At 41.8% G+C, this 26,468-nt stretch overlaps 1 protein-coding gene across 1 annotated transcript in view; it reads left to right on the top strand.

Moving 5' to 3' along the window:
• Positions 1–20,478: 20,478 nt before the first annotated feature.
• Positions 20,479–26,468, top strand: part of Cmc1 (C-X9-C motif containing 1) — a 64,796-nt gene continuing 58,806 nt past the window's right edge. Inside the window, exon 1 of the mRNA XM_051140168.1 lies at positions 20,479–20,644. Coding sequence (XP_050996125.1) covers positions 20,626–20,644 — 19 coding nt within the window. The 5' untranslated portion in view covers positions 20,479–20,625. The remainder of the gene's footprint in view (positions 20,645–26,468) is intronic.

Here is a 26,468-nt window from a genome sequence, read left to right as displayed (position 1 = left end):
ACAGTTTGCCCGCCCCTCTTAAGGTCTTGAGCTCCACCTCTGGAACCATGGGAACAGGAGAAAGATCATCCTTCCAATACTCCAGGGGATCATTTTTTTTTTTGGAACCAACTATGATTTAGGGTGACTTAAAAATGTTATATTTTTGTTCCATATTAGAGAGCCCGTAGACATTGATTGTACCGGGCGCACTTTAAAATGTGAGTGGTGGGCTTCTCTACCTCTGGAACTGATGAACGTGTTGAATGTCTGGGAAGACATCCCAGGTGTCATGCTCATGCCTCTTCTTCTAGCCGTTAGTGCTCTTTCCTTTGTAGGTGTCTTGCTGGACAAGTAGTAGGGTTGTAGTGAGCCCATGAGGGCATGGCACTTCCCTTTCTCCAGAGGCAGGCCCAATGAAGATGAAGGTTACTTTTCTGAAATCTCTTTCATAGAAATGAGCCTCTAGCCTTGGTCATATTTCAATGAAACCAACTTCTCTTATCCATTGCTGTTTTTTTTGAGGCTGAGGACATACCAGTAATACTGCTGGCCTAAGCACTCTGAGGTAGAGTCTGACTAGCTCACAATTCACCCGAGAGCTGACACGTCCTAATGTGTGGACATTTTGACCTATGGGGGTCATACTAATAGATGATGGCCATTCTGTGCACTAGCATGGAGTCACAAATTTAGGTTAGGGAAGACTAATTAAATATGTTGGCTGGCCCATTTGCAATGATGTCACATAGGAGGCCACCTCCCAGAGCAGTTGGATATAGGCTCCTTCTTCCAACCACTGGATTTTTTGGTGGTGTTTTTAGATAGCACCTCATGTCTCCAACCACTATTGGGTTCTTATCTCATTTTCCTGCATCTACAAAATGTACTCGCTTTGCATCTGCTTGCCTAGGGTCACACGCAAACCAGGACAGAGGCAGCAGTTTGGGGCTATGTATTTATAATCGAAGACAGGAAAGATCTGCTCAGAGTTCTGAAAACTTGGCCCAGTTCATGTAAAGTTACACTGGGAGAGTGCCTGCACCCACACAGCTACAGTGAGAAGAAGACATTGATGTTGAGAAGACATTGTTTGAGTAAGGGGACATTTTAGCTCATTTAGTATTTGGTTTAAAACAAGAATGACAGCATAGTAGGGATCAGTCCCACCAAGTTGATGCAGGATCAAAGCTAGTGCCAGCCCAAAAGTTCTTACTTTCATGACAGATGCATACCCAAGACCACCTGAACGAAGGCTGGCCTCGAACTCCTGATCCTCTTGCCACCTACCAAGTGCTGGGATGACAGGCATGCATTACAGCGTTCTGCTGCTCTCTTCTAGCATGCTACCCTCACACCAATGCTAATTCATTGAAACAGAAAAATCAGATCCCCTGAGAGTCAGTGAGCCAGGTTCTAAATTAACAAGAGTTTATCATTGGGGAAATCAAAAGCCAATTGGAGAGAGCTTATTATAACCATGATGATTACAATCTCTCCAATTATTGATATTGTTATTTTGAGTTACTCAGCTTCTGGAACACTTCTTTAATCTTTCAGAGGCTGAGTTCCCAATTTCTGGCTTTGCTCTACTGAAGCTAGAGCAATTGTTAAAATGCAATAAAGTTTCTGTTCCATTTTCTAATTCCATGAAAGACTGAGACATTTGTAGAATGCTTCCTTCCGTTCACTCTCAGCTGAAGACTTGCCCCAATCTACTCAATTGTTTTATGAAATAGAATTAAAAGTGTGAAGTGGTTAACATTTAAAGGCATGTCAACTGGAAGCACTCCTTGAACCCATTTGACCAAGCATTTTTCCCCCGTTTTTTTTTTTTTTTTTAAATCACACCTGTGTTAAGATGTGCACTCTCTTCCTCGGTCTGGTAAGCACAAGGTGTGGGAACTTGTGCAATGGATAATTAATCTCTATTGCTATCTATAGTTTCATAGTTAACACTGTCTTAGCAGAAGTGTGAAAACACATTCACACCTTTGAAAATGGATGATTAACTAATCAAACGACAATATGAATGTTAGATAGAATTACAGAAATGACTGCAAGGCAGAGCTATTTATGATTATAACATTCTATTTAATTTTTAAGGGTGGATTGTTCAGTATAATCCCTGCTCCTCAAACATCCAAGCAGATTCTCAACTTTTTAATTACACAACTCCTCCAAAAAGAATGAAGATGACTTCAGATTCCTCTCTAATTATGCATTTTTACACTCAAGAGGTTAAAAAGGAAGAGAGGGGCACAGTTCAAGACCACAGGCAAGGAGAAGCCAAGAAAAGAGAATCACATTTGAGTGACTAGTCAGTTAGCTTTCCCCCTGGACTTCATTACTCCATTTTAAACATAAACTGACCTGAATAGAAAATTGAATACACTGTCTATCATGGCAAATTCTCTGCAGATTATCCAATATGCAAAAATTCACACTGGGAAATGGGCCACTATCTTCCTGATTTTGTAAATTTAAAAAAAAAGCTATGTATTTTTCTCTTAAGTCAGTGATGGCTGGGAAATGATGACACCATTGGAGGAAAGCAGACACACTCACTGAACCCTTAGACTAGCACTCCATGGATGGTGTATTCACAGCAGCATATGCCTACAGGTGGGAGTAAGAACATCAGGAGTTTTAAGGTAATCCTCAGCTATACAGCAAGTTGGAGGGCAGCCTGGGCTACCTGTGACCCCGCCTCTCAAAAGAAACACACATCAAAAACAACAAAAGCCTCTAGAATAAAAATATTTACCCATGTTTGTGTTATAGTGGTACACATATTTTTTGACCTATACTAGTATATTTCAAGAATGTCTTAGCGCCCCTAGAATGCGCTGAAATCTGGCTTCATGACTAAGCAGGCATCTTTGTCTACAGAGTAGCCACAGTTGGTTACTACAAAGTTAGACTTTCATGGGAAATTTTGGTCATTTAAAACTTAAAGACACTGCATTAAATTAATAAATTAGTCATATAGCTTTTTGCTATATAGAAAAATGAGGATATATTACTTAGTAACAGACTAGATATTGGTGCCTACTCAGTCTTATAACTGTTATTAAATGTTACTTAAGCATGACCTCCATCTCCATTTCTTTACTGAAACCAGCCAGGCTCAGGCCTTTCCCATCTGCCTGTACTTCTCAGTAGCACTGACACAGCTCAGTCCTTCCTTTCAGAAGCACTACCCTTTTTTGGTTCCAGGTGATGCGCTGCATCCCTTCTTGGGAGACTGCATTTTAGACTCTGTGTGCATTTCCAGAGATCTTCTGTGATGTATTAACAAGGCTGCCAAGTTTAAACATCTACCCTATCCTCTTTCAGCTTTGGTTACACACACACACACACACACACACACACACACACACAGATACGTACATCTATTTGCATCCTTCAAAGCCCTGTCCTCAATTGTATTTGCCTCACTCTGTAACATAGGAGCTACTTATTCTCTTACCCAAGCAGAAACCTGAGCATCAGCTTTCACACCATCACAGCTCATCTCTTATAATATCTGATTAATTATACCTCCAAATTATTTTTTGGGTTCATCTCTTTCTATACATCTTCACTGCCCTCCTCTAGTCTGGTCCTGTTGCCCTTGATTTGCATTTCTATTTAACTTTTTCCACAAATTTTATCTTAAGATATATATTTTAATATTTACCTTTATAAATGTATTATCTGGAGGATTCCAAGATGGCGCCGACCAATAAGCTACGTATCTGATCTACTCCGAGGAGACCAGAGACATAAGAGGAGCAACAGATTGCTGGACTTTGAGAACTGTAGGTGAGTGGGGCCCCAAAGGCCGCAGACCAAACAGGGGGCCTACCCCCCTGGGACAAGCAACATCTTGGAGGTACTAAACGCACTCCCCAAACTCTGGAACGGAATCCACATGCAAACTGCAGCCTGTATATAAAGCACAGTCTCGCTGTTTGGACAAGGGATTTTCTGGAGTCCCCAGTCAGAGGAGTCTCAGTGAAGAGGGTGAATCTGCCCTAGGTCCTCCTTCCACACCACCCCAAACTGCAGAGGATACCCGCCTAGGCGGAGTGGAAACACAGGCGGTGGGACCCAACAGAGACAGCTAAAGTGGGACTGCAGCTCGCTGGCCTTCCGGGGCCCAACCTAACACCGATCATAGCGGACTGAGCCTGAAAACAGAGGCAGTGAGAAACCAGTTTGGACTGCTTCCACAGACCTATCGGGAGACGTGGGTCTTGCCTACAGCGATAGCTGATCATCATAGCCCTGCAGGAAGATCAGGTTCCACTGGCTTCCGCCAGAGCTCCACAACCTTATTGTTCCTACCCAGCCACAAGGCACTGGCCCTGCACTCCCTGAACAAAGGAGCCTACCCAGAGCTCCTGGCCCTGAGCAAGGCAGGCACTCCCACATTATAGGAAGACAAGACGTGGGTGGGTCATGTTTGCAGTGTCTAATTGCTGACCTAGAGCGTTAGAGGAGTGCCATAGCCCGGCGGGAAGATCTGGTTCCGCGGGCGACTGCCAGAGCTCTGCAATCCTAAGCTCCCTAACCTCCTAGCTACAAGGCTCTTGCCCTGCACTCCCCGAACGAGAGAGCCTAGCTGGGGCTCCTGGCCCCAACAAGGCAGGTACTCTCACATTATCAGGAGACGAACCATGGGTCTTGCTCGCAGTGTCTAATTGCTGACCAAGAGTGACCTTGGTCCCTCCAGGCATATAGTTCTGGGAGAGGTTGGACAACGCTACAGGGTATAGAGACAGAGCTAAAAGACAGCTATACCCCCAGATGATCTGAACTACCTGGGGAGTGGACTACAAAGCCACAGGAAGGACAGGCAGCTGGGATCAACTTACACAACCAGAACATTTGTGTGTGGATCTTATTCTAGGTCCCAAAACTGCTGTTCTGAATTACAGCAGTAAAGTCCAAACAGATATCTACTCTGGCTGACTCAGCTTGGAGCCAAAGGTGCAGAGGAAAATCACCAGGAGTGAAACTGGATCACCTACCTGTTCCACAGAAATACTCCCTGATCTCCACAGGCAAGAGCACCTGACCTATAATCAGTCATCAATTAACCACTCTCAACCAGCGAAGGTCACTACAAAATACCTTCCAACATCAGAGCCATCAAAATGACAAGAGGACAGCGAAAGAACACTAACAAAACCCAAAACATTTTGGCATCTCCGGATCCCAACAATCCCAATGAAAACAATCTAGAGAACCTAACAGCAATGGATAGGCAAGAAAATGACCTCAAGTCCTTAGTAAAGAAGATGATAATGGAAGAAACAAATAAAATCTGTAAACAAATGCAGGAGGAGGCAAACAAGAGGGCTGAAGAGTTAAAAGAGTCATATAAAGAGGGACTTGAAGAATTTCAGAAAAATATAAATAACCAGATGATGGAAATCATTAAAACAGTACAAGACATGAAGATAAAAATGGAAGCTATGATGCAGGAACACATAGAAGAAAAACGTGATCAAGAGGCATCAAAGAAGAAAGCAAACATCTCGGAGGTGGCCTTATCTAACAGACTGCAAGAAATGGAAGAACGAATATCGGGACTTGAAGATACAATCGCAGAACTGGAAACAACCATTCAGGGAAATGCTAAATCTGAAAAGTTCCTAACACAGACCATTCAAGAACTAAAAGAGAACATGAAAAGATGAAACTTGAGAATAATAGGGATACGGGAAAGAGTAGATAGCTGACTCCACAGCCCAGAACACATCTTTAATCAAATAATGGAAGAAAATTTCCCCAATTTGAATAAAGAGATGCATACGAGCATACAAGAGGCCTACAGAACACCAAATAGAATAGACCTGAAAAGAAAATCTTCCCGCCACATAATAATTACAACACAAAATATACAGAACAAGGAAAAAATATTGAAAGCAGCAAGAGAAAAAGGCTGAGTAACATATGAAGGCAAACCTATCAGAATTACTCCTGACTTCTCAGCAGAGACCATGAAAGCCAGAGGGCCTAGACAGAGGTGCTGCAAACCCTAAGAAAACACAGATACCAGGCAAGACTACTATATCCAGCAAAATTATCAATAACCATTGAGGGAGAAGACAAGTTATTTCATGACAAAACCAAATTCAAACAGTACCTAGCCACAAATCCGGCTTTACAGAAGCTATTAGAAGGAAAACTCCACCCCAACTGGTCAAACTACAACCAAAACTACATAGGAAATAGGTAAATATACCATTGCAAAATCACAACCTCACAAAATCTCGACTGTTACAAATATCAAAAATGAAGGGACTTACCAATCACTGGTCATTAATATCTCTCAAAGTCAATGGTCTCAATTCTCCAATAAAAAGACACAGACTAGCGGAGTGGATGCATAAACATGACTCAACATCCTTCTGCATTCAAGAAACACACCTCAACCACAAGGACAGACATTGCCTCAGAGTAAAAGGCTGGGGAAAAATATTCCAAGCAAATGGTCACAAGAAACAAGCTGGGGTAGCCATTCTAATATCTAATAAAATACACTTTCAACCAAAATTAATCAAACGAGATGAGGATGGACACTTCGTACTCGTCAAAGGTAAAGTCAACCAAGAAGACATCACAATTTTGAACATCTATGCTCCGAATACAAGGGATCCCACATTTGTAAAAGAGTTACTAACAAAGCTTGCCCCACTCATCGATACCCACACATTAATAGTAGGAGACTTCAACACCCCTCTTTCACTCAAGGATAGGTCTTTGATTCAAAAACTAAGCCGGGAAATAACCTCATTAACCAATGTCATGAATCAAATGGATCTAACAGATATCTACAGAACTTTCCACCCAAATGCAAAGGATTATACCTTTTTCTCAGCACCCCATGGAACGTTCTCTAAAATTGATAACATAGTTGGTCATGAAGCAAACCTCAACAGATACAAGAAGACTGAAATAATACCTTGTATCTTATCAGATCACCATGGTCTAAGGCTGGACTTCAACAACAACAGAAATAACAAAAGTATACTAACACGTGGAAACTAAACAGCTTTCTACTTAATGACACATGGGTCACGGAAGAAATAAGGGAAGAAATAAAAGACTTCCTGAAATTCAACGAAAATGATGGAACAACATACCCAAATTTGTGGGACACATTGAAAGCAGTGCTAAGAGGAAAATTCATAGCACCAAGCGCCTTCCAAAAGAAAAAGGAATCATCCCACATAAACAACCTAACAACACATCTGGAAGCTCTAGAAAAAAAAGAAGCAGAAACACCCAAGAGGAGTAGACGCCTAGAAATAATCAAACTCAGGGCTGAAATCAATAAATTAGAAACCAAGAGAACAATCCAAAGAATCAACAAAACCAAGAGCTGGTTCTTTGAGAAAATTAACAAGATAGACAAACCATTAGCCAATCTAACTAAAAGACAGAGAAACACTATCCAAATTAACAAAATCAGAAATGAAAAGGGAGACATAACAACAGATACCGAAGAAATACAAAGAATCCTAAGAACCTACTTTAAAGGCATTTATGCCACAAGATTCGAAAATTTAAGGGAAATGGACAAATTTCTCAACCGATTCCATTTGCCAAAATTGAACCAAGACCAGATAAACAAATTAAATAACCCTATTTCGCCTATAGAAATAGAAGCAACTATTGATAGTCTCCCAACCAAAAAAAAGCCCAGGGCCAGATGGTTTCAGTGCAGAATTCACCAGTCCTTCAAAGAGGAGCTAATACCAATACTATTCAAGCTATTCCGAAAGATAGAAATGGACGGAATACTACCAAATTCCTTCTATGAGGCCACAGTCACATTGATACCTAAACCTCACAAAGACCCAACAAAAAAAGAGAAGTTCAGACCAATTTCTCTTATGAACATTGATGCAAAAATACTCAACAAAATACTCGCAAAGCGAAGACAACAGGATATCAAAGACATCATTCACCATGACCAGGTAGGATTCATTCCAGGCATGCAGGGATGGTTTAACATATGGAAATCCATCAATGTAATCCATCATATAAACAAACTGAAAGAGAAAAACCACATGATCATCTATTTAGATGCAGAAAAAGCATTTGACAAAATCCAACACCCATTTATGTTTAAAGTTCTGGAGAGATCGGGAATACAAGGCACTTATCTAAACATAATAAAGGCTATATACAGCAAACCAACAGCCAACATTAAATTAAATGGAGAGATACTCAAGGAAATCCCTTTAAAATCAGGAACCAGACAAGGCTGCCCTCTGTCCCCATATCTCTTCAATACAGTTCTTGAAGTTCTAGCCAGAGCAATAAGGCACCAAAAGGAGATCAAGGGGATCCAAATGGGAAAGGAAGAAGTCAAATTATCCCTATTTGCAGATGATATGATAGTGTATATAAGTGACCCGCAAAATTCCACCAGAGAACTCCTACAGCTGATAACCACCTTCAGCAAGTTGGCAGGATACAAAATAAACTCAAAAAAGTCAGTAGCTTTCCTGTATACAAATGACAAACAGGCAGAGGAAGAAATTAGAAAAACTACTCCCTTCACAATAGCCACAAACAATATAAAATATCTAGGAGTAACTCTAACCAAGCAAGTGAAGGACTTATTCGAAGAAAACTTCAAACCTCTGAAGAAAGAGATTGAAGATGACATCAGAAGATGGAGGGATTTACCTTGTTCGTGGATCGGGAGAATCAACATAGTAAAAATGGCCATCTTACCAAAAGCAATTTACAGATTCAACGCAATCCCTATCAAAATACCCACAAAATATTTTGAAGATATTGAAAGATCAATTCTCAAATTCATATGGAGAAATAAAAAATCCAGAATAGCAAAAACAATCCTATACAATAAAAGATCCTCTGGAGGAATCTCCATACCTGATCTCAAGCTGTACTACAGAGCAACAGTAATTAAAACAGCATGGTACTGGCAAAGCAATAGATCGGTGGATCAATGGAATCGAATTGAAGACCCAGAGATGAATCCATACACATTTGCTCACTTGATTTTTGACAAAGAAGCCAAATCTATTCAATGGAAAAATGATAGCATCTTCAACAAATGGTGCTGGTCTAACTGGATGTCTACATGTAGAAAAATGCAATTAGACCCTTATTTGTCACCATGCACAAAACTCAAGTCCAAGTGGATTAAAGACCTCAACTTAAAACCTGAGACAATAATTCAGTTAGAGGAAAAAGTGGGAAAGAGCCTGGGGCACATAGGCACAGGAAACAACTTCCTGAACAGTACACCAACAGTCCAGGCCTTAATGTCAACAATTAATAAATGGGACCTCATGAGGCTGAGAAGCTTCTATAAGGCAGGAGACACTGTCAGTAGAACTAAGTGACAGCCTTCAGACTGGGAAAAGATCTTTACCAACCCTTCATCTGACAAAGGTTTAATATACAAAATATATAAAGAACTCAAGAAATTAAACACCACAAAACCAAAACAACCCAATTGCGAAATGGGGCTTGGAACTTAACAGAGAATTCTCAGCAGAGGAATATCAAATGCCCGAGAAACACTTAAAGAAAAGCTCGTCCTCGTTAGTCATCAGAGAAATGCAAATCAAAACAACACTGAGATTCCATCTTACACCTAAGAGAATGGCTAAGATCAAAAACTCAAGTGACACCGCATGCTGGAGAGGATGTGGAGAGAGAGGAACACTCCTTCATTGCTGGTGGGAATGCAAACTACTACAACCACTTTGGAAAGCTATCTGGCGCTTTCTCAGAAAAATGGGAATAGGGCTTCCTCAAGACCCAGCTATCCCACTCCTTGGAATATACCCAGAAAATGCCCTATCACACAACAGGGACATATGCTCAATTATGTTCATAGCTGCTTTATACATAATAGCCAGAACATGGAAACAGCCTAAGTGTCCCTCAGTAGAAGAATGGACTAAGAAACTGTGGTACATTTACACGATGGAATACTACTCAGCTATTAAAAACAAGGAATTCCCGAAATCTGTGGACAAATGGATTGATCTAGTAATTATTATAATGAGTGAGTTCACCCAGAAGCATAAAGAGACAAATGGTATATACTCACTTATATCAAAACACTAGTCCAAGGGATACGTACCATGAAAAACTTTACTTACCAAGAAAGTGGGTCAGAGGAGAGGACATCCTATTGAGACTTTAGGCGAGTGTAACATGGAAGAATAAGGAAATAGTAGGACCCACAGGGTCCTGGAAACCTACAAGAAGAACTTTATGACAGGCAGATCTGGGTCCTGGGGTCCTCCTCAAACTAAGGCACCAGCCAAGGAGAATATAGGCAGTAAGCTTCGAACCCCTACCAAGACCTAGCCGACGAACAGGATATTCTCCACCGTTGAGTGGAGAGTGAGATCTGACTCTCACACAAACTCTGGTGCCCCTTTTCTGACCACGTCCCCTGGATGGGGAGGCCTGGCGGCACTCAGAGGAAGGATAACAAGTTACCAAGAAGAGACTCGATATTCTAAGAGCATATACAGGGGGAGAAAGTCTCCCTCAATCACAGACATAGGGGAGGGGAGAAGGCGGGAAGTGGGAGGGAGGGAAGAATGGGAGGAAACAGGGGAAGGACTAACAATTGAGATGTAATATGAATAAAATAATAAAATGGAAAAAAAGAATTATATAGTAGAAGGAAAAAAAATGTATTATCTCATCCTAACTGTCCTATCATACCTCAACAAAAACTTGCATAGAAGCTGAGACGTGTTCATCTCCTGTAACCATATGATCTAAGTATTAAATAATATCATGCAGATTTATTCTCTGTTCTACATACTTTTATGATTACAGCCAGTAAAAATAATACAGATAGATTACATGTCCAAAAATACTTATTAAGCAAATCTAAGTAATTTCTTCTGAGAGCTAACCTCCTAATAACAGCCAGCACTTCAGTGCAGACCCTCATCCAATCACGCTACTAGTTTCTTCCACTGGTTTAGGTGTCTGTGGATAAACATTACGAATTTTTAGAATACATATTGAGACTAGGTTATATTTCAATATTGACTCATAAGTTTTCAGTTCTGTAAATAACCATTTATAGCAAGAAGGAATTTTATTATATCCCTGACAGTAATCTCCTTATACTTTTCTCAAGTAATTCACTAAAATTCACAAGGTATAGTATTAAAAAAAAATTACATTATCATGCTCTTTCAGTTGGCATGTTGATTAAACAATTCATTAAATTTTGTGAAAAACTATCAGAAATGATATATTTTGTTATAAATGATGTTTTATGCCATTAAGATGTCTGGGAAACATGGAGAGTTCTCTAGCAAAGTTGCCATGTGCAGCAGGGATGCAGCTGTACAGTGCTTGCCTGGCATGCAGGAAGCCCTGGGCTCAACCCCCAGCACCAGGTAGGGCTGGCGTAGTGATGATGTTGTGGTTGTACTGGTCAGCAGATGAAGGCAGAAGGACCAGGAGCTGGAGCTTATCCTCTGGCCAAACAGAGCTGGAGGATAGCCTGGGCTAGGGAGCACCTTGTTTCTAAAACCAAAACTGAATCTTATCAAGCGATATTTAATATTATTCTTATTGACTTACAGACACTCAACTTATAGATTTAAAATGAACTCAAACGTGTGTGTGTGTGTGTGTGTGTGTGTGTGTGTGTGTGTGTGTGTGTGTGTGTGCCTTCCCTTGTTTGAATTTTGGGTTATCTTATCAAAGCAACACATGACTTGATAAGTCACTGCCCATTCTCTGCCCATTACTTATTTTCCTGGCAAAAAGTTTGGTCGGTGTTAGAAAAAAAGATGGCAGAGTTTGTAGATCACTGCAAGTTTCATGTGTGTGAAGGGATGGTCGTAGCAAAGAGGGCTCTACAGCATGAATAATTACACATTATGATCTGGAGTTTGGGGAGTTAAGTGCAGGACTTAGGTTCAAACATGAGTTATAGTCAAAACAGTTCAGTTTTTCAAACACCGAGAAGAATTAAAGTCTTTACCCAGTGTGTTGAGTTTAAGGTATTGTTAGAGAGATCTTGGTCTGGATTATCTGCAGCTCCTTGGTCCTCAATATCTCCATGGAAACAATTCAAATGAGACCCACAGGGCATGTGAGTAAAGGCGGCATACACTAAAGGCATGAGAGTGGAAAATGACCATAGAGACAGTTAATTAGGGTAAGTGTAGGAAAAGTGGAACAGTGGGCAATGGGCACTGCTAGAACCATGCTTTCATGAGTTGAGACTGGACAAAGTCTGAAAGGATCATTTGATGAAGGGCAGGAGAAACTCTCAAGGGGTAAGAATGCACAATGGCTAGAGATGCCACTGTGTTCTAAATCTGAGGCAGGCTTTATATTAGTTTTGATGTCGTCTCTAGAACCAACAGCTTTCCCCAAGGGATGCTGGCCTGCTCCCGTGGTTGATGTGCCCATTGGGATGGAGTCTTACAGGTGTGCCCTTGTTCTCCATCAGAAAGCCTGCCACAGTGGTAAGCCTGTTGAGGGAGGGCTCCAGAGGCAGTGTGGAGAGTTAGCTCATGGTGGCTTCTGGGCAGTTCAGGATGTCATGACTCTGGGCTTTCATTCACCTGGTCAGTAATTAGAGCTGGCTGTTCCTGTCCTTGACTGTATAAGATGTTGCTTATGAGAGACTTCTCTGTGTTTCAGGCCCGGGACTATCCAAGAAGGTACTCGAATGCCCCAGTATCAAAACGAGGCTAGAGATGTGGACTTGAAACTTGAGAGAAACCAGAACTTATAAAATAAGACCACAATGAAGACCTGAGTTCTCAGGTCAAGGAACTAAAACTGGAAAGATACTAGGCAAAGAGAAATTGGACATTTACCACCTCCTAGTGCTCTACGTGGTAATACTTGAAAGAGAAAATTATTTCCTTGACCAAAGCTACGTTTATGGACATTTCTATTTCTTGTCCCCCCTCCCCCCCAAGACAAGGGATTCTCTGTGTAGGCTTGGCTGTCCTGCGCTCTGTAGACCAGGCTGTCCTTGAACTCACAGATCCGCCTGTCTCTGCTTCCCCGAGTGCTGGGATTACAGAGTGTGCCACCGTGTCCATTGATGCTTCTATTTCAAAGCTCACAAGCAACAGTTACAGAACACCACACGTGTTGCCCACCAAACGCTAGCCATGCACTGGCTAGTATTCCATAATTCCTTTTCTCCTCTAACATTGAGAGCAACATAGCAAATTAGGAGTTTCCCCCATTAGAAATATAGTATCTCAAAAACTGTTTACTTCTCAGTGGTGGAAAGCAGCAACACTATACCTGTAGAGCCAAAATGGTGTCTAGCTTTGGAAGAAAGAGATCAAAAGGTCAAAATGAAAAACAACAGCTCTAAAAACAAAACAAAACAAAACCAAAAAACAAAAAACAATGTTTGTTAGGGCACATGCCATCTTCTGGCTTGTTAATGAGTGTCTTAAACGACAAATTATGGGAACTCTGACCTAGCAGACAGTGCACTGAACTTTTATGTTCATGTGACATACCATCATCTCCAGGTGTAAGGGATTTCTCGCAAAGTCAATTTACTTGGCCCAAGCCCAATTAAAACTTCTAATCTGAAACTCGGCATGCTGGCATAGCTATTATCACTTTCATCTGTTTTTTATCAGAACTTGACAGGTTTTCTTTGTTGGTTTAAACCTATTTAGCTTATGTAGGCTATAGACAGTCATGTATACTTAAACCCAACCTTCAAAGTAAAAAGAATATGCAAATCCAAGCCATATTTCACCCTGAAAGTAAACAGAGTATATAATCTTTCAGGGCTAATAATTCCTGTAATTGGAATACTTGTGGGATAATTAAGGGAGAGCTGGGTTATTCATCTCTGAGCGTCCAGCCTATGCTGCCCTCGCAGTGGTAAGATGAAGAGGCTGTCATTAGCAATATTTCACAGATGGGTTGTGTTTGAAATTTTATTTATTTATTTATTTTTCTGCCTAGCTTTTTTCATCCTTTATGATTTCAGAGTGTATAATAACTATTTTAAAGGAGAAACACAAAGCAAGGTGCCATGCTTTTTGTCTCCTGCAAGTCAAAGGATAAACTGAAGAATGAGAATGCTGGGATAATGGGCTGAAGCCAGGAGGAAAGTGCTGGTGAGCCCCAAGGAGAGGGAAGCTTCAAGCAAGGTCCCAGAGCACCAGTCCCGGAACGGAACAAGCCATGCTTCTGGTGGGCACAGCCAATCTCACAATTCAGGGACCAGTGAGCCAAGTCAGACCAGACAATGTTCTTGTCTTGTCCTGTCACGATGCAGAAGCCAAGGAAACAAATGGATGGAAGGCCAGAGAACACGGTCTGAGCCTTAAGAAGGAGATGTGTGGATCACAGAAGCCTGCAAGGGAGCCAGGGAAAAGCTATGGCAGTAGGGTTTTGTTGCACCGTGACCAAAGGAAATGGAGGAAGGGTTTGCTTCCTTTTGAGGTGACAGTTCGTCATGGAAGGAGCCAATGCAGAAGCAGAGACAAGAGCTAGAACGCTACTGATTGGCTTGCTCCCAGGCTCACACCAGCTATTTTATACTGCCCAGACCACCTTCCTAGGGATGGAATTGCCTACAGAGGGCTGGACCCTCCTACATTAATTATCAGTCAAGAAAATACCCCCAAGACATGTCCACAGGCAAATATAGTGGAGGAAATTCTTCAGTTGAGGTTCCCTCTTCCCAAATGTGCCAAAATGAGAAAAACATTAGCTGTCACATACAGAAAGGTGGGCCCAGAAGGCAGATATATGGCATAGATTCATGCGTTCTATGGGATAATGAATAAGACACTAACCAAAATTACTGGCCAGACCCTAACAAAACAAAAAGAACTCTGTAAGAAGTTAGGGTGATGATGGGGCTGGAGAGATGGCTCAGCGGTTAAGAGCACTGGCCACTCTTCCAGAGGTCCTGAGTTCAATTCCTGGCACCCAAATGGCAGCTCACAACTGTCTGTAATTCCATTTCCCTCTTACAGACATACATGCAGGAAAACCAAACCAAACCAAACCAAACCAAACACCAATGTAAATTAAATAAATAAGTAATTGAAAAAAGAAGTTAGGGTGATCAAATATCACATCAATGATTTAAACCTTTCACACACAGTTAACGTAAGGCGACTTTAAGCATGAATTTAACAGTAGCTAATCTTGTCTACTAAGTCAACCATCAGAAATACAAAACTGTCAGATTAGTCCCAGTATGTATTATCTTAACAATTTTGAGATCAAAGACAGTCAGAGCTATTGCATTTACAAGATACGTTGGTAGGCTCAGTGGTTGGGCAGGTTCCCACAGCTTCATACAGTGACCAGCCATTCCTTAAGATCTACTTTAAATATAAACATCTACACAAAACCTCCTAAAGTTAAGTTAATTTCTTTCCTTTTAGGCTTCCACATAATCTTTTATCACGTTTTTACTATTTATTTGCATATTTAAATCTATGACTATTTGAGAACAGTGCATACCTTTAAGGCAAGAGCTTCATGGCCTTGTTGACTGCTGCTTTCCCGGGACTCAGTGCAGTACTCAGCATGGGGGAGAAGCAGATGTTGAATTCAGGTCATTTGTCCTTTTTCACAGTAACAGTGAAAGGATATTCAGTATAGGTCATCGGCTTCATCTCCTCTACATGAATAAAGTCCCCTGAGATGGTTCCAGTACAGCTGGGCACTGAAATAGGATGTCACTGCACGGATAATTCAGGGTCAGAAGAAAACAAAAAGCATTACTATTCTTTGTTTGTCAAGCTTCTTAGCTCACATGAGAAACGTTGGAAGGGACCTCTGCATATGTGAAGAGAAATCCAGTAAGACACATGTTACAGAATTATCTACTATCATCTTTTTTATTTATTTATTTATTTATTTATTTATTTATTTTGAGATGCTGGAGATTGACCCCCAAGCCTTGAGAATACATTAAGGTACTCTACCATTGAGCCACATCCCTAGTCCCGTTATTATTAATTTTAAAGATTCATTTTTCTATTTTACATTGTGTGTGTGTGTGTGTGTGTGTGTGTGTGTGTGTGTGTGTGTGTGTGTGTGTGTACATGTTAACAGTTGCCAGGGGAGGCCAGAAAAGGGTGTGAGATGCTCTGATGCTGCATCAGAGTCCTCTGCAAGAACAGGATTTGCTCTAACCCACGTAGCCATATCTGCAGCTGTCCTTATTATTTATTTTGAGATAGGGCCTCACTATGCTGTCCTAGCTGAATTGGAGCTTGGTCTCTAGATCAGGTTGGCCCAAGGCTCACAAAGATCTCCCTGCCTCTGTGTCCTGGGTTCTGGGATTAAAGGCGTGTGCCACCACAGCAGGCTCCTCTTCTTAAGTTGTTTTTTTTTTTCTCCCAAATGAACTAAAATCTTTGACTCAAGAGAAAACTGTGGTCTATCTCAAAGGAGGCAGCCCAGAAAACAATGCACACAACAAATAAAGCACGAACCTAGGAGGCTTTCTGCAGAAGTGAGAGGCGACTTTTGTCACACCTTTTTTTTTTCTCACTTGAAGTGATAGGGCACACTGCTAAATCTCCTTTGTTCACTTGAAGCATGTTTCACAGAATACTGAGTTAAATATATTAGTGCCTAGAGTTTAGTCCTGATGGCAGGCTAATGCTGGGTAATTAAATTTTAAAAGGGTGTACACAGTATAACTAACAGTAGCTCAGAAGAACACTTTGCCAAATGGAAAAGAGAAGACATAAAAGATACATTTCATGGTAACAAGTGCTCTAAATTATGGATTGGATAATGAGTCCCAGACACCACTGTCAGGATTTCTAATGGGTCGTCCATGAGATGCAGATGATTTGTGCAGGCATGTGTTTTAAGTTTGCTGATGAGGAAAATGAGGACAAATCATTTACCAAGTGCCACGTGGGAAGTTAGAGAAATAGAGATGAGTGTCACAGCTCTGAAGTTGGGCAAGTGAAGCCCATCCTAAAGGCTTTCCTGTGCGACTGGGATAAGACCCAGAGCAAGCAAATCAAATTAATACTCATTCATAGACATTAGTAACATAGTCACTTCTGTGGCCAAAGATATTACTGGGAAGTTAAGTCGCAGAATCTTCTAGACCACTAATACACAATGGTACATCCATATGTAATGACTCATTCAGCTGTATAAAAACTTGTGTTTTTACTATATATATAAGTAAACTTGCTGAGGAAGAACGAATTGAGGCCTGTCCAGGTAGCCCTGTGTAACTCCAAGGTCTCTCTTCCTAGCTACATCCTCTTTCTGTGGCTTCACAGTTTTCGGTTAAACAGAGACCCTTGCCCACTTTAGCAGAAGAATGAACAGAAAGATCACTGCGCAGGAGTTAGGGTAACGGAAATTGCTGTTTCGTGAGGAACCCTATTTTGTAAGCTTTGTGAAATAGATTTTTAAAATACTTTAACTGGACTTACTCTACACAGGATAATACTGCTCCTCCTGGACACCACAGTGGAACAAAAAGGGCAGTCACAGGTATAGGTCACATCCCTTCAAGTTGCTGCTGGGAGGGGGCATTCCAAGACGGCCCCCCAAAATACAGGCTATCAACACTGTATTAAGTTACCCACCAGAACTTGAGGGTAACGCCTATTGCTGAAGGCACCATAGGCTTTGCTCGCAAATCAGGCTGGTACTGACTTGGAAGCCTTCTCCTTGGTGGCCAGCTCTCACAGTGCCACAGGGGCTAGGCTGGTTGCTGGAGGGAAAAAAGTACCCACAGTCTTACCGAACTGTGAACCCCTGAACTACATTAATGACTCACCTAGCAAGACTTGCTCACTAGGTAGTGTGTGTGTGTGTGTGTGTGTGTGTGTGTGTGTGTGTGTGTGTGCGCGCGCGCACGCGCGTGCTCACGCACATACATTTATGCCAGTCAGCTCCTCTATTTGCACATCTGTGTAGTCGCTCACATAACTCTAGTCACTGGCCTCTGTCTTAGTTAGGGGTTCTATTGCTGTGATAAAACACCATGACCAAAAGCAACTCCAGAAAGAAAGGGTCTATTTAACCTCACAACTCTTACTCCATCACTGAGAGATATCAGGGCAGAATCTCAAGGCAGGGACCTGGAGGCAGGGACATGGCGGCAAGAACTGAACCGGAAGCCATGAAGGAACACTGCTTACGTGATTGATTCTTCATGGCTTGCTCAGTTTGCTTTCTTTTTTTTTTTTTTCTGGTTTGCTTTCTTATACCACCCCGAACACTGCCCCCAAGGGGCTGGAACCTCCCACATCAATCCTTAATCAAGAAAATGTTCTGCGAGCTTGACTATAGGAAAGTCTTAAGGAAGCATTTCTTCAATAACTATCCTCTCCTTTCAGATGTCTAGGTTTGTGTCAAGTCGACGGAATCCAATCAGTACAGGCCTCGACCTCTTCCGTGTTCTAGCTGCCCTTCAAGAACTGCTCAAGCCTCTGGGGCGTTTGCTCCGGTTTTTGTACTGGGGCGGCTTTCGCCTTTTCATTACCCAGGCCACTATCTTTTAAGGCAAGCATAATTGTAACTGATCTTTCATGGCTTTCCCAAACACCCTGGTACTCCAACCCTTCTGAGAGGCTACAGGGAGCTATGAGGTACCAGACATTGTTTTAGCCTTAAGGAACATGGCTGTGTACCGTGCAGTCTCAAATGTTCAGGATGGTTGTGTTTTCCTTACTCTTTGAACTCCTATTGTACTGTCCAAGACATTATCTGTCATAATGTGTTAACTTGGAATTTTCTTGCTTTGAGTTGCCAACTTATCTCCTAGGACTTAACTCTTAAGAATAAATTCTACTGTAAAGACCGTTTCCCCCAAATCATTCCATTCACTATGAGAATGGGAGGCATTTAAGTACCAGGCAAAGAGGTACATTTATTGCTATGCTTTCCCTGGTTTAAAATGTCTAGGAGTCAATTTGAGGGAACACAGAAAAAAAGAATCAAGATTTTCCAAAATATTATTGTCTAGGATAAGGAAAAAGCAAACAGGAATTGTTTAGATATTCTGAACCGGGTGAGTTGATTTAAGTAGAAAATACTGAATAACAACGTTTCAAGTGATAGTCAAGGCAGAGCCTATACATACAAGGCATCCTTCAAAGTCTCTGAGATGTGCTCTGTTTTTAATGTATTACTAAGAGTGAACTTGAAAAAATGAGACTGACGTCCAGAAAAATCACTGGAACTTAACTTCAAGTCACAAAGCCATTAAGTGGGGCTACAAGACTCAGGTGAATGGACATAATTCTGTCTGACTGAAGCAGACCAAATTTACTCCCTTTATCAAGATAATTTTTTTTTTTTTTGCGTATTTGGTTTGATTGCTTGAATATGGGGTCCTGATTTGTGTTCTTATAACTCATTTAATCTTATTTAAAAGATTCAGGGGTCTCTGCTACACGTCCAGTGGTCAGCTTGGGCTACATGAGGGACTGCCAAAAGCAAAGATAGCAACAACCAAAGGCTGTTTTGGTCTTTCTAAATCCTTCACTTCTAGCAAAATAAAAAGGGCACCGATCGCAGATTCCCTGTCTGTTTCCAAGCACATTTATAGCACGTACACGTAAAGAACTGATTTCCTGCCCAGCTGAGTGAAGGTTTAATTTTCTACCTTGGCACCTCAGCCTACAGCTGTAATGAGAGCTGGTTCTGTCCAAACAGGCCCTTAAATGGGAGCCCTGCTGAGCAGAGACCCGTTTTACCAGGCCCATTCAACTGTGGTATCTTTTCTGCCAACTGACCAGGCGGATGCACCAGCAGGGGAGGAGGGGACTGCAGGTAGGTGGGGAGGGGAGCGTTTTGAAAGCCTTAAATCCCTTGCAGGAGAGAGGCAGCTGCTCCATGTTTCCCCAAACATCTGTCCCGGGCCTTACTCACCTTTTGGAGGCCTAAGCTTATTAAATGGCGATCCGGTAAAGATTCAACAACTGAAGGTCGGCCAGTGAGCAGAAATAGGCCTAAGTGCCACCCAGAAAGCTACTTCTGTCGAGGAAGCCTTTGGGTAACTGTTCCTTTCCCTTATTTCAGCAACAAGTTACAACTTAACGGAGAATCAGGGTCCATACTATCACCCAGACTGGGCTGTCCGCATGTTCACAAAACAGATGTTTCCTGTGCAGGACTCCTGCAGGTGGCATTTCTCCAAGTAACAAGCAGGTGGAGAATAAGGGCTTTACTTCTGTTACTTTTTCTTTAGCACTCAAGACTGAGCATGAAACCTGACACGGACAGAGGGACCAATGACCGAATGACCGAGACATTAAGAACCTTTGAGGTAGGAGGCTCAAGCCCCAAGTACCAATTCGAAAAGCCAGGCGGTGGACAACCCAGGCCGCCTCTTGGGGACGCCTCTTGGGGACGCATGCGTAGCCACGCCCCTCCTGGGGACCATTCCATGTGAAACCCGCCCACTCTAGAGTAGGAGCTTGGGAGTCAGGCGCAGGCGTAGAGCTCAACCGAAGTAGGGAAACAGGGTAAGGGGGCGTGGCCTGTTCGGAGGTCGCGCTCCCACTCGCCTCCTGCGGGAAAAGCGGCGGCGGGCGGCTGCGCGCGCAGCCCAGCTCAGGCTCCTCCCCTCTCCGCCCCAGAGCCGGCGAGTGGCTCGCTTCTTCTCCGCCCTCCGAGATGGCGCTGGACCCCGCAGGTACTGGGGTCGGCGTGGTTACAAGGTCCTGGGCGCGGGTCTCGGCCCCGGCGCCGCCTCGGGTCAGGTGTTCCGGGGATGCGTGGCTTCCGCGGTTAGCGCCTCACTCAGCCGGGCTGCTGGGCTTCCTCCCTCCGTGACAGGCCATCCATCTGTCGCTCCCGGAGCTCTAGTTGCTCAGTGAGGGGCGTTGGGTTCGTGTGTCAACTTCCATTATCTCTTCAATCTCTTCACTGTCTATTTTTTACCCCCTCCGTTGGGGCACGGGTTCCTTTTCAACAGTATCGGGTGTAGATACTGTTGCCCCCCCAGAAAAATGTCAAGTTTCATGCCGTTTGACATTTTTTTGTTTCCGGTAATTTTATGCCTCCTGCTCCCAAGTTCATCCTTGTAGCCCACTCACTGTAACGAAGGTTCCGTGACTCGGAGTCATTCTCTTGGAAAGGCTAGCCAGACATCTTCCGTGTCATTTGAAGCTTGTGTGGTTCCACTTAGGTTTGTAGTGGAGCTCAGTCCCTCAGGAAGTTTTACAGAAGCTCACTTAACAGCACTTCACTTGCTGTAAGTAGTGGTGAAGACGTAGAGAGGGAAAAGTAACGTGTCTGCTCTGTTTTATGAACAGAAAAATTGAAGGCCATTGGTAGGTCTGAGACTTCCAAACCTTTGGAGATTCTGAAATGAAACGTCACGTGTGGCCTTCAAATAGGATGAAACTAGCATACAAATAACTCCACACTTTATTATCAAACTAAATGTATCCGGTTGCCCCCAAGTAGTATTTGTGTGGTTGCTTTATTTTCATCTCCATTTTCACCAAGTAGGAAACAGGTTCAGAGGGGTTGTTGCTGCTTGTAGGCTCCACCCCCCCCCCCCCCTTAGCTCCTGACACTCTGGGGTCTTCGTGTTTATCAGATTTGAACTCACAAGACAGTTTCGCATAGCACTCACCACTGTCTGAAGCGAGCCTCTGCCACCTACCACAGGACCCTGCTCACTTGCCACGGAGTGCAGTAGACCACAGCCTCTAAGTGTATCTGCCTATATCACAAGCCTGAGCATAACCCGAGGAATAAAGCAGTTGTGGGACACCACGGAATCCTATCAGTTGGAGGCTAAGTAACTCCAAGGCAGTTAGCAAGCAGTAGGCACAAGCCTTGAAACAACAGCGGAAGCAGTGATATAATTAAACATCCCACGAGTTATGTTTAGGTTGAGGGTGGCTACCTTGATTGGAAGGCAGGAGGGTGGAAGGCAGGAAGGTGAAGGGTGGGGAAGGAAAGTTCAGGCGAAGTTCATATGATCTTGGTATTTCATGACCTGGAAAAAAACTTCGCACAGTTAGGAGTGGGGAGACTCCTCAGATTAAAGCAGCGGTTCTCAACCTTCCTCATTCTGGGACCCTTTAATACAGTTCCTTATGTTGGGGTGACCCCCCCCCCCATAAAGTTTTTTTTTTTTTCTTCATTGCTACTTCAGAACTGCAATTTTGCTACTGTTATGAATTGTAATACACATGTTTCTGGAGACAGATGTTTGTCAAAGGGGTTGTGAACCACAATTTGAGAACAACTGGGTTAAAAGCTTTCATAAGTCTTTATTTAGGCAGATGAGAAAATGTAAGAAACAAACCCAAAACACTTCATACTTGCTGTCACCAGCTTCTTAATCTTCAAGTTATTCTTAATCCACTCAGAATTTGTAGTGTGCTCAAGGCTACATAGCTGTTGTCTGATAGGGCCAAGTTTTGTTAGAAACCAAGTGATTTCCTTCCTAACTTAGGCTATTAGCCATGCCTTTATTTTAGTACTTTTTGGTTAAATAAAGTTGTTGGAGCTCAGTATACATGATGTATTGTTCTATAACCTAGGCAACAGTAACATATAGAACAAACTAGGAACCCCCTCCTCCAATATATCCTCTCCCTGTTTGCGCGCGCGCACACACACACACACACACACACACACACACACACACACACACTTAGAGACTGTGGTGCACATGAAGAAAGTGGATTGTGAGGGAAGAGCTACTTTTGCTAACTAAGAGCTTTTATGGAGAAGTGCTATTTGCTTTAAAATGTCAAGGATGAGAGTAAGCTACCAGGAAAAGAGCTAGGGAGGGACAATGGTGGGCGCTCAAAGTGGCAAATGCTTGAAAAAAAAATTCAGATGACCGAGGGGCAGAGTACAGAGGAAAGCCGTAAGCAAAAAGATTGGGAAGGTAGGTTTGAGGTGAACACCTAGCTGGTTTAGGGCCTTGAATTCTATGATGAAGTCATTTAGGTCCCCCCTCCCCACCCCCACTTTGATTTTCCTCAAATTCTGAATCCAACAGTGAATTGCAGAGAGCATCCTGATTCTTGTGTGTCTTTTCATTTTAACTTTTCGTTTCATAGAGTTGATAGCACACTCTTTGAAGGTTGATCAGCCACATAATGCTCATTATTTCCTGCTGTGATTTGTGGAAAAGATTAGAGAAAGGACAAAATACCAAGTAAAGCTGCTGTGAGAGAGACTGAACTTTCAAAACACACTGATGCCTGCCTGAGCTGCACTCTTAGATCATCTGACATTTAAATATTTGTTAAGCTTTGACATGTAAAGAGAGTGGAGGAAAACAGTTGTTCTGCATGTTCCCAGTTTTGTTTTATTTTGTTTTTCCAGTCTAGTCCTGTTCTTATAGGAAATTCTTACACCCTTCAGTCATAAAGGGGACCTTTGATCTCAATAATCTTGCAAGAGTTTGTAGCACAGATCATTCTCCTATACTAGGATTTAATTATATATTATTTCAAGTTATGTAGTTCTTTGCAAAGTTGTAATATTTTCTATAAACAGTCTATATTAGAAAAATCTAGTCAAATTTAGTGATTAAAACTTTAAAAAAAAATTAAAAACATATAAGCCATGATCAGCTATAAAAGCAAACATTAAAATTCATGCTTGTTAAGTACAGCTTTCCAAAAGATAAAATTATGATTCATGCAAAAAATGAATGTGTTGAAGATTTTCTTCAACTCATTAATTAGTGAAGAAACAAGTAAGTTATAAAAATTAGTCCAAAAACATTTGAGAAACTAGACCTGTAGACAGTTTTATAGGCTATAGCCATAGATAGAACTTTAATTTACATCAGGTACTCTTTGGGGCTAACATTTTAAAAATTCAGTTTTATTTCTACTTGATAAGAGTTTTATAAGTAGTCCCTACCTCTAGCAAGGTATAAAATACCCAATAATTAAAAGTATCAGTAAATCACCCACTTAAACTTTTGCCTTTTCTGGTCATGTTCCGATGGCAACCACAGGCACTTGGACTCCCTTCGAAGTCTGGTTTTATGCTTTCTGTGTTACCCAGGAGTGATCCTGCCGTCCTCCTTTTCTCTCTTACCTCCTTTTTACCAAGGCCATGGGTTCTCCTCCCTGTCAGTGCAGGTCCCTCCTTTGCTTTTACTTTTGCAAGATGGGACAGTGAGTGTCTGTGTGTGTCGGTGTTCTTGTGCGGCTGTCCTTACATTGCTGTTTTCTTCCAGAAATCTGGGAAGTGGGTAGACTGGGACTGTGAGAAGGCTTGGGGTGGAACGTGAGGTGAGGAGCTTAACGTGTATACGTGGGTGTATAAAGTGTATCTCTGAAGAAGGTTGCAGTGACAGCTGGCAAAGTGCTTGGTTTACTCTGCTTCCTTTTCTTACTGTAAGTGGCTCCTATTGGACTATGGGCAGATGACGCTAGAGGTGCTTGTACTTAGTGCTAGCACTTACATTTACTGGAAAATGCTACTTTTTATTAAGTTAGATGTTTAAGCATATTTGAAGCATCTTCCCCACCCCCTGTGTGATTAGTTATGTGAAGGGTTACTCACTGGCTGGAAAATTGCCATTTTATCATTGCTTTTTTGTTTGTTTGTTTTGTTTTGTTTTTCAAGACAGGCTTCTGTACTTGCTTTGTAGACCAGGCCGGCCTTGAACTCTGCCTCCCTGAGTGCTAGGATTAAAGGCGTGTGCCACCATGCCCTGCTTGTTGCTTGTTGCTTGTTGCTTGTTGCTTGTTTTTGACCCAGGGTCTTAATGTTTTTTAGTCTAGCCTTAAATTGACTACATAGCTAAGTTTCTGCTCCTCTGCTTCTTCCAGATCTGGTCCTGTTGTTTTTGGAATATTTCCTGTTTTCTTCACACAAGATACCCATGGTTTATCTTGTGCTGATTCCTAGAATTTGTTATTTCTTTGAGCAGCCTGTTCTTTTTTGTTTCAAAAATTTTTTTAAACTTGGTGATAATGGGAAAGAAGGTCACGAGGTGTGGGTTCCACTTGGGTGGTTTATATTAGTGCTTCATTGGTGTGATTCTGCTACAAAGGGAAATAGAAGAGAAACAGGAAAGGGATGGAAGAAACAGGAGAGTGCGGTTTCTGGGAAGGTTAGCCTCAGCCTGATCTTTTCCTGTGCTGGTGTGGAGGCAAGGGAGCTGGGTTTAGGTACCATTTTGCAGTTGCTTGTTAGCACAGAAGTTAAAAGGAAGGCAGCAGCAAGGAGAACTAGAGGGTTTCCTGCTTATGGACAGCCCCAGGAAGATGGCAGAGGGGTGAATACACCAACATTTTCTTTTATGTGAGACATACCAGCTCCATCCTAAAACTAATTTGTCTGAAACTATCAGGAATCATAATTTGCAGAGTAATGGTCAGATATGCAGGGGTATTTACATAACTACTGTATTTTATATTTCATGCTTGTATTAAAAAACTTTGAATAACAATTAGCCTAAGATGTACCTAGAATTGGCCATGCTGCTGCTGCTGCTGCTACTGCTAATAATAACAACAACAACAACAACAACAATAACAATAATAAATATTATTATTTTCTTTTGGTCTCTAAACCATACAGTATAGTATTCATCCTTCATCAGTCTTCATCCTTAAATCTGTCTTATTCTTTTTCATTCTCCATTGTTCAATACTTCAAAAGTTTCATAAGAAGCTTCCCTGATTGTCCTCCCTCTTCAGTCTTTAAAAAAAGTAATTGAAATTCATCCTCAAAAAAAAAAAAAAAAAATGTAGACTGTATATGGTGTTTCTAGTCCAGCTTTTTTCTTTCTTTTTTTTTTTTTTTTTGCGCTATAATATGGAATCTATCAATGTAATATGTTTAAAGTAGTTGGAGATAAAGGAAAGCTTGATGCAGAAAGTAAAGCTTATTCACATAGTAAACAGTAGTTGTTTTTCATTTATGACTGGAAAGGCCCAGACATTAGGAGATTGTCCATCACGAAGGCACCTGTGTCATGCTGGGCCATGGAATCATCACCAAATTTGGAAGATGAGGGACTGATTTCTTGTTTCAGGCGTTGTCATCAGCTATAGGTGACATCATAGGAGGTTCCAGGATGAGCAGGAGAAGGGGAAGGTAGACCAGATGTCTACTAAGGGGTCTTCAAGCCCAAGTGTTTATGATTCTGAATATTCCTCATCAGTTGCAAGGGGTTCTTGACTCAGCGTAGACAGTTCAGAGCAAAACCTATGTTGCTTTTCATTAAACTAAATTAGTACCATTATTTAACTGCATATTTGTGGAAATATATGTTTATAGATGCCAAAAAGGTGAGAAATAATAGCCAGGACTTAATATAAACGAACCTAATAAAATTGTGCTTAGATAAAAACACTGATACACAAATGAAATTTCCAGCCCAAAAGGCTGTATTAAATCATTACATTTAAAGAATAAGATTGCTGGGAAACTTGTAAAGAACTTTTTTTCCCCTAATAATGTGAACTGTTATTGGGAGTATTTACAGATCACATTAAGCATGATTAATTGAGAACATG

This window comes from Acomys russatus, chromosome 32, assembly GCF_903995435.1.
Source record: "Acomys russatus chromosome 32, mAcoRus1.1, whole genome shotgun sequence".
In the NCBI taxonomy this organism is placed as follows: domain Eukaryota; kingdom Metazoa; phylum Chordata; class Mammalia; order Rodentia; family Muridae; genus Acomys; species Acomys russatus.
This window is presented reverse-complemented; position numbering and strand designations above follow the sequence as displayed.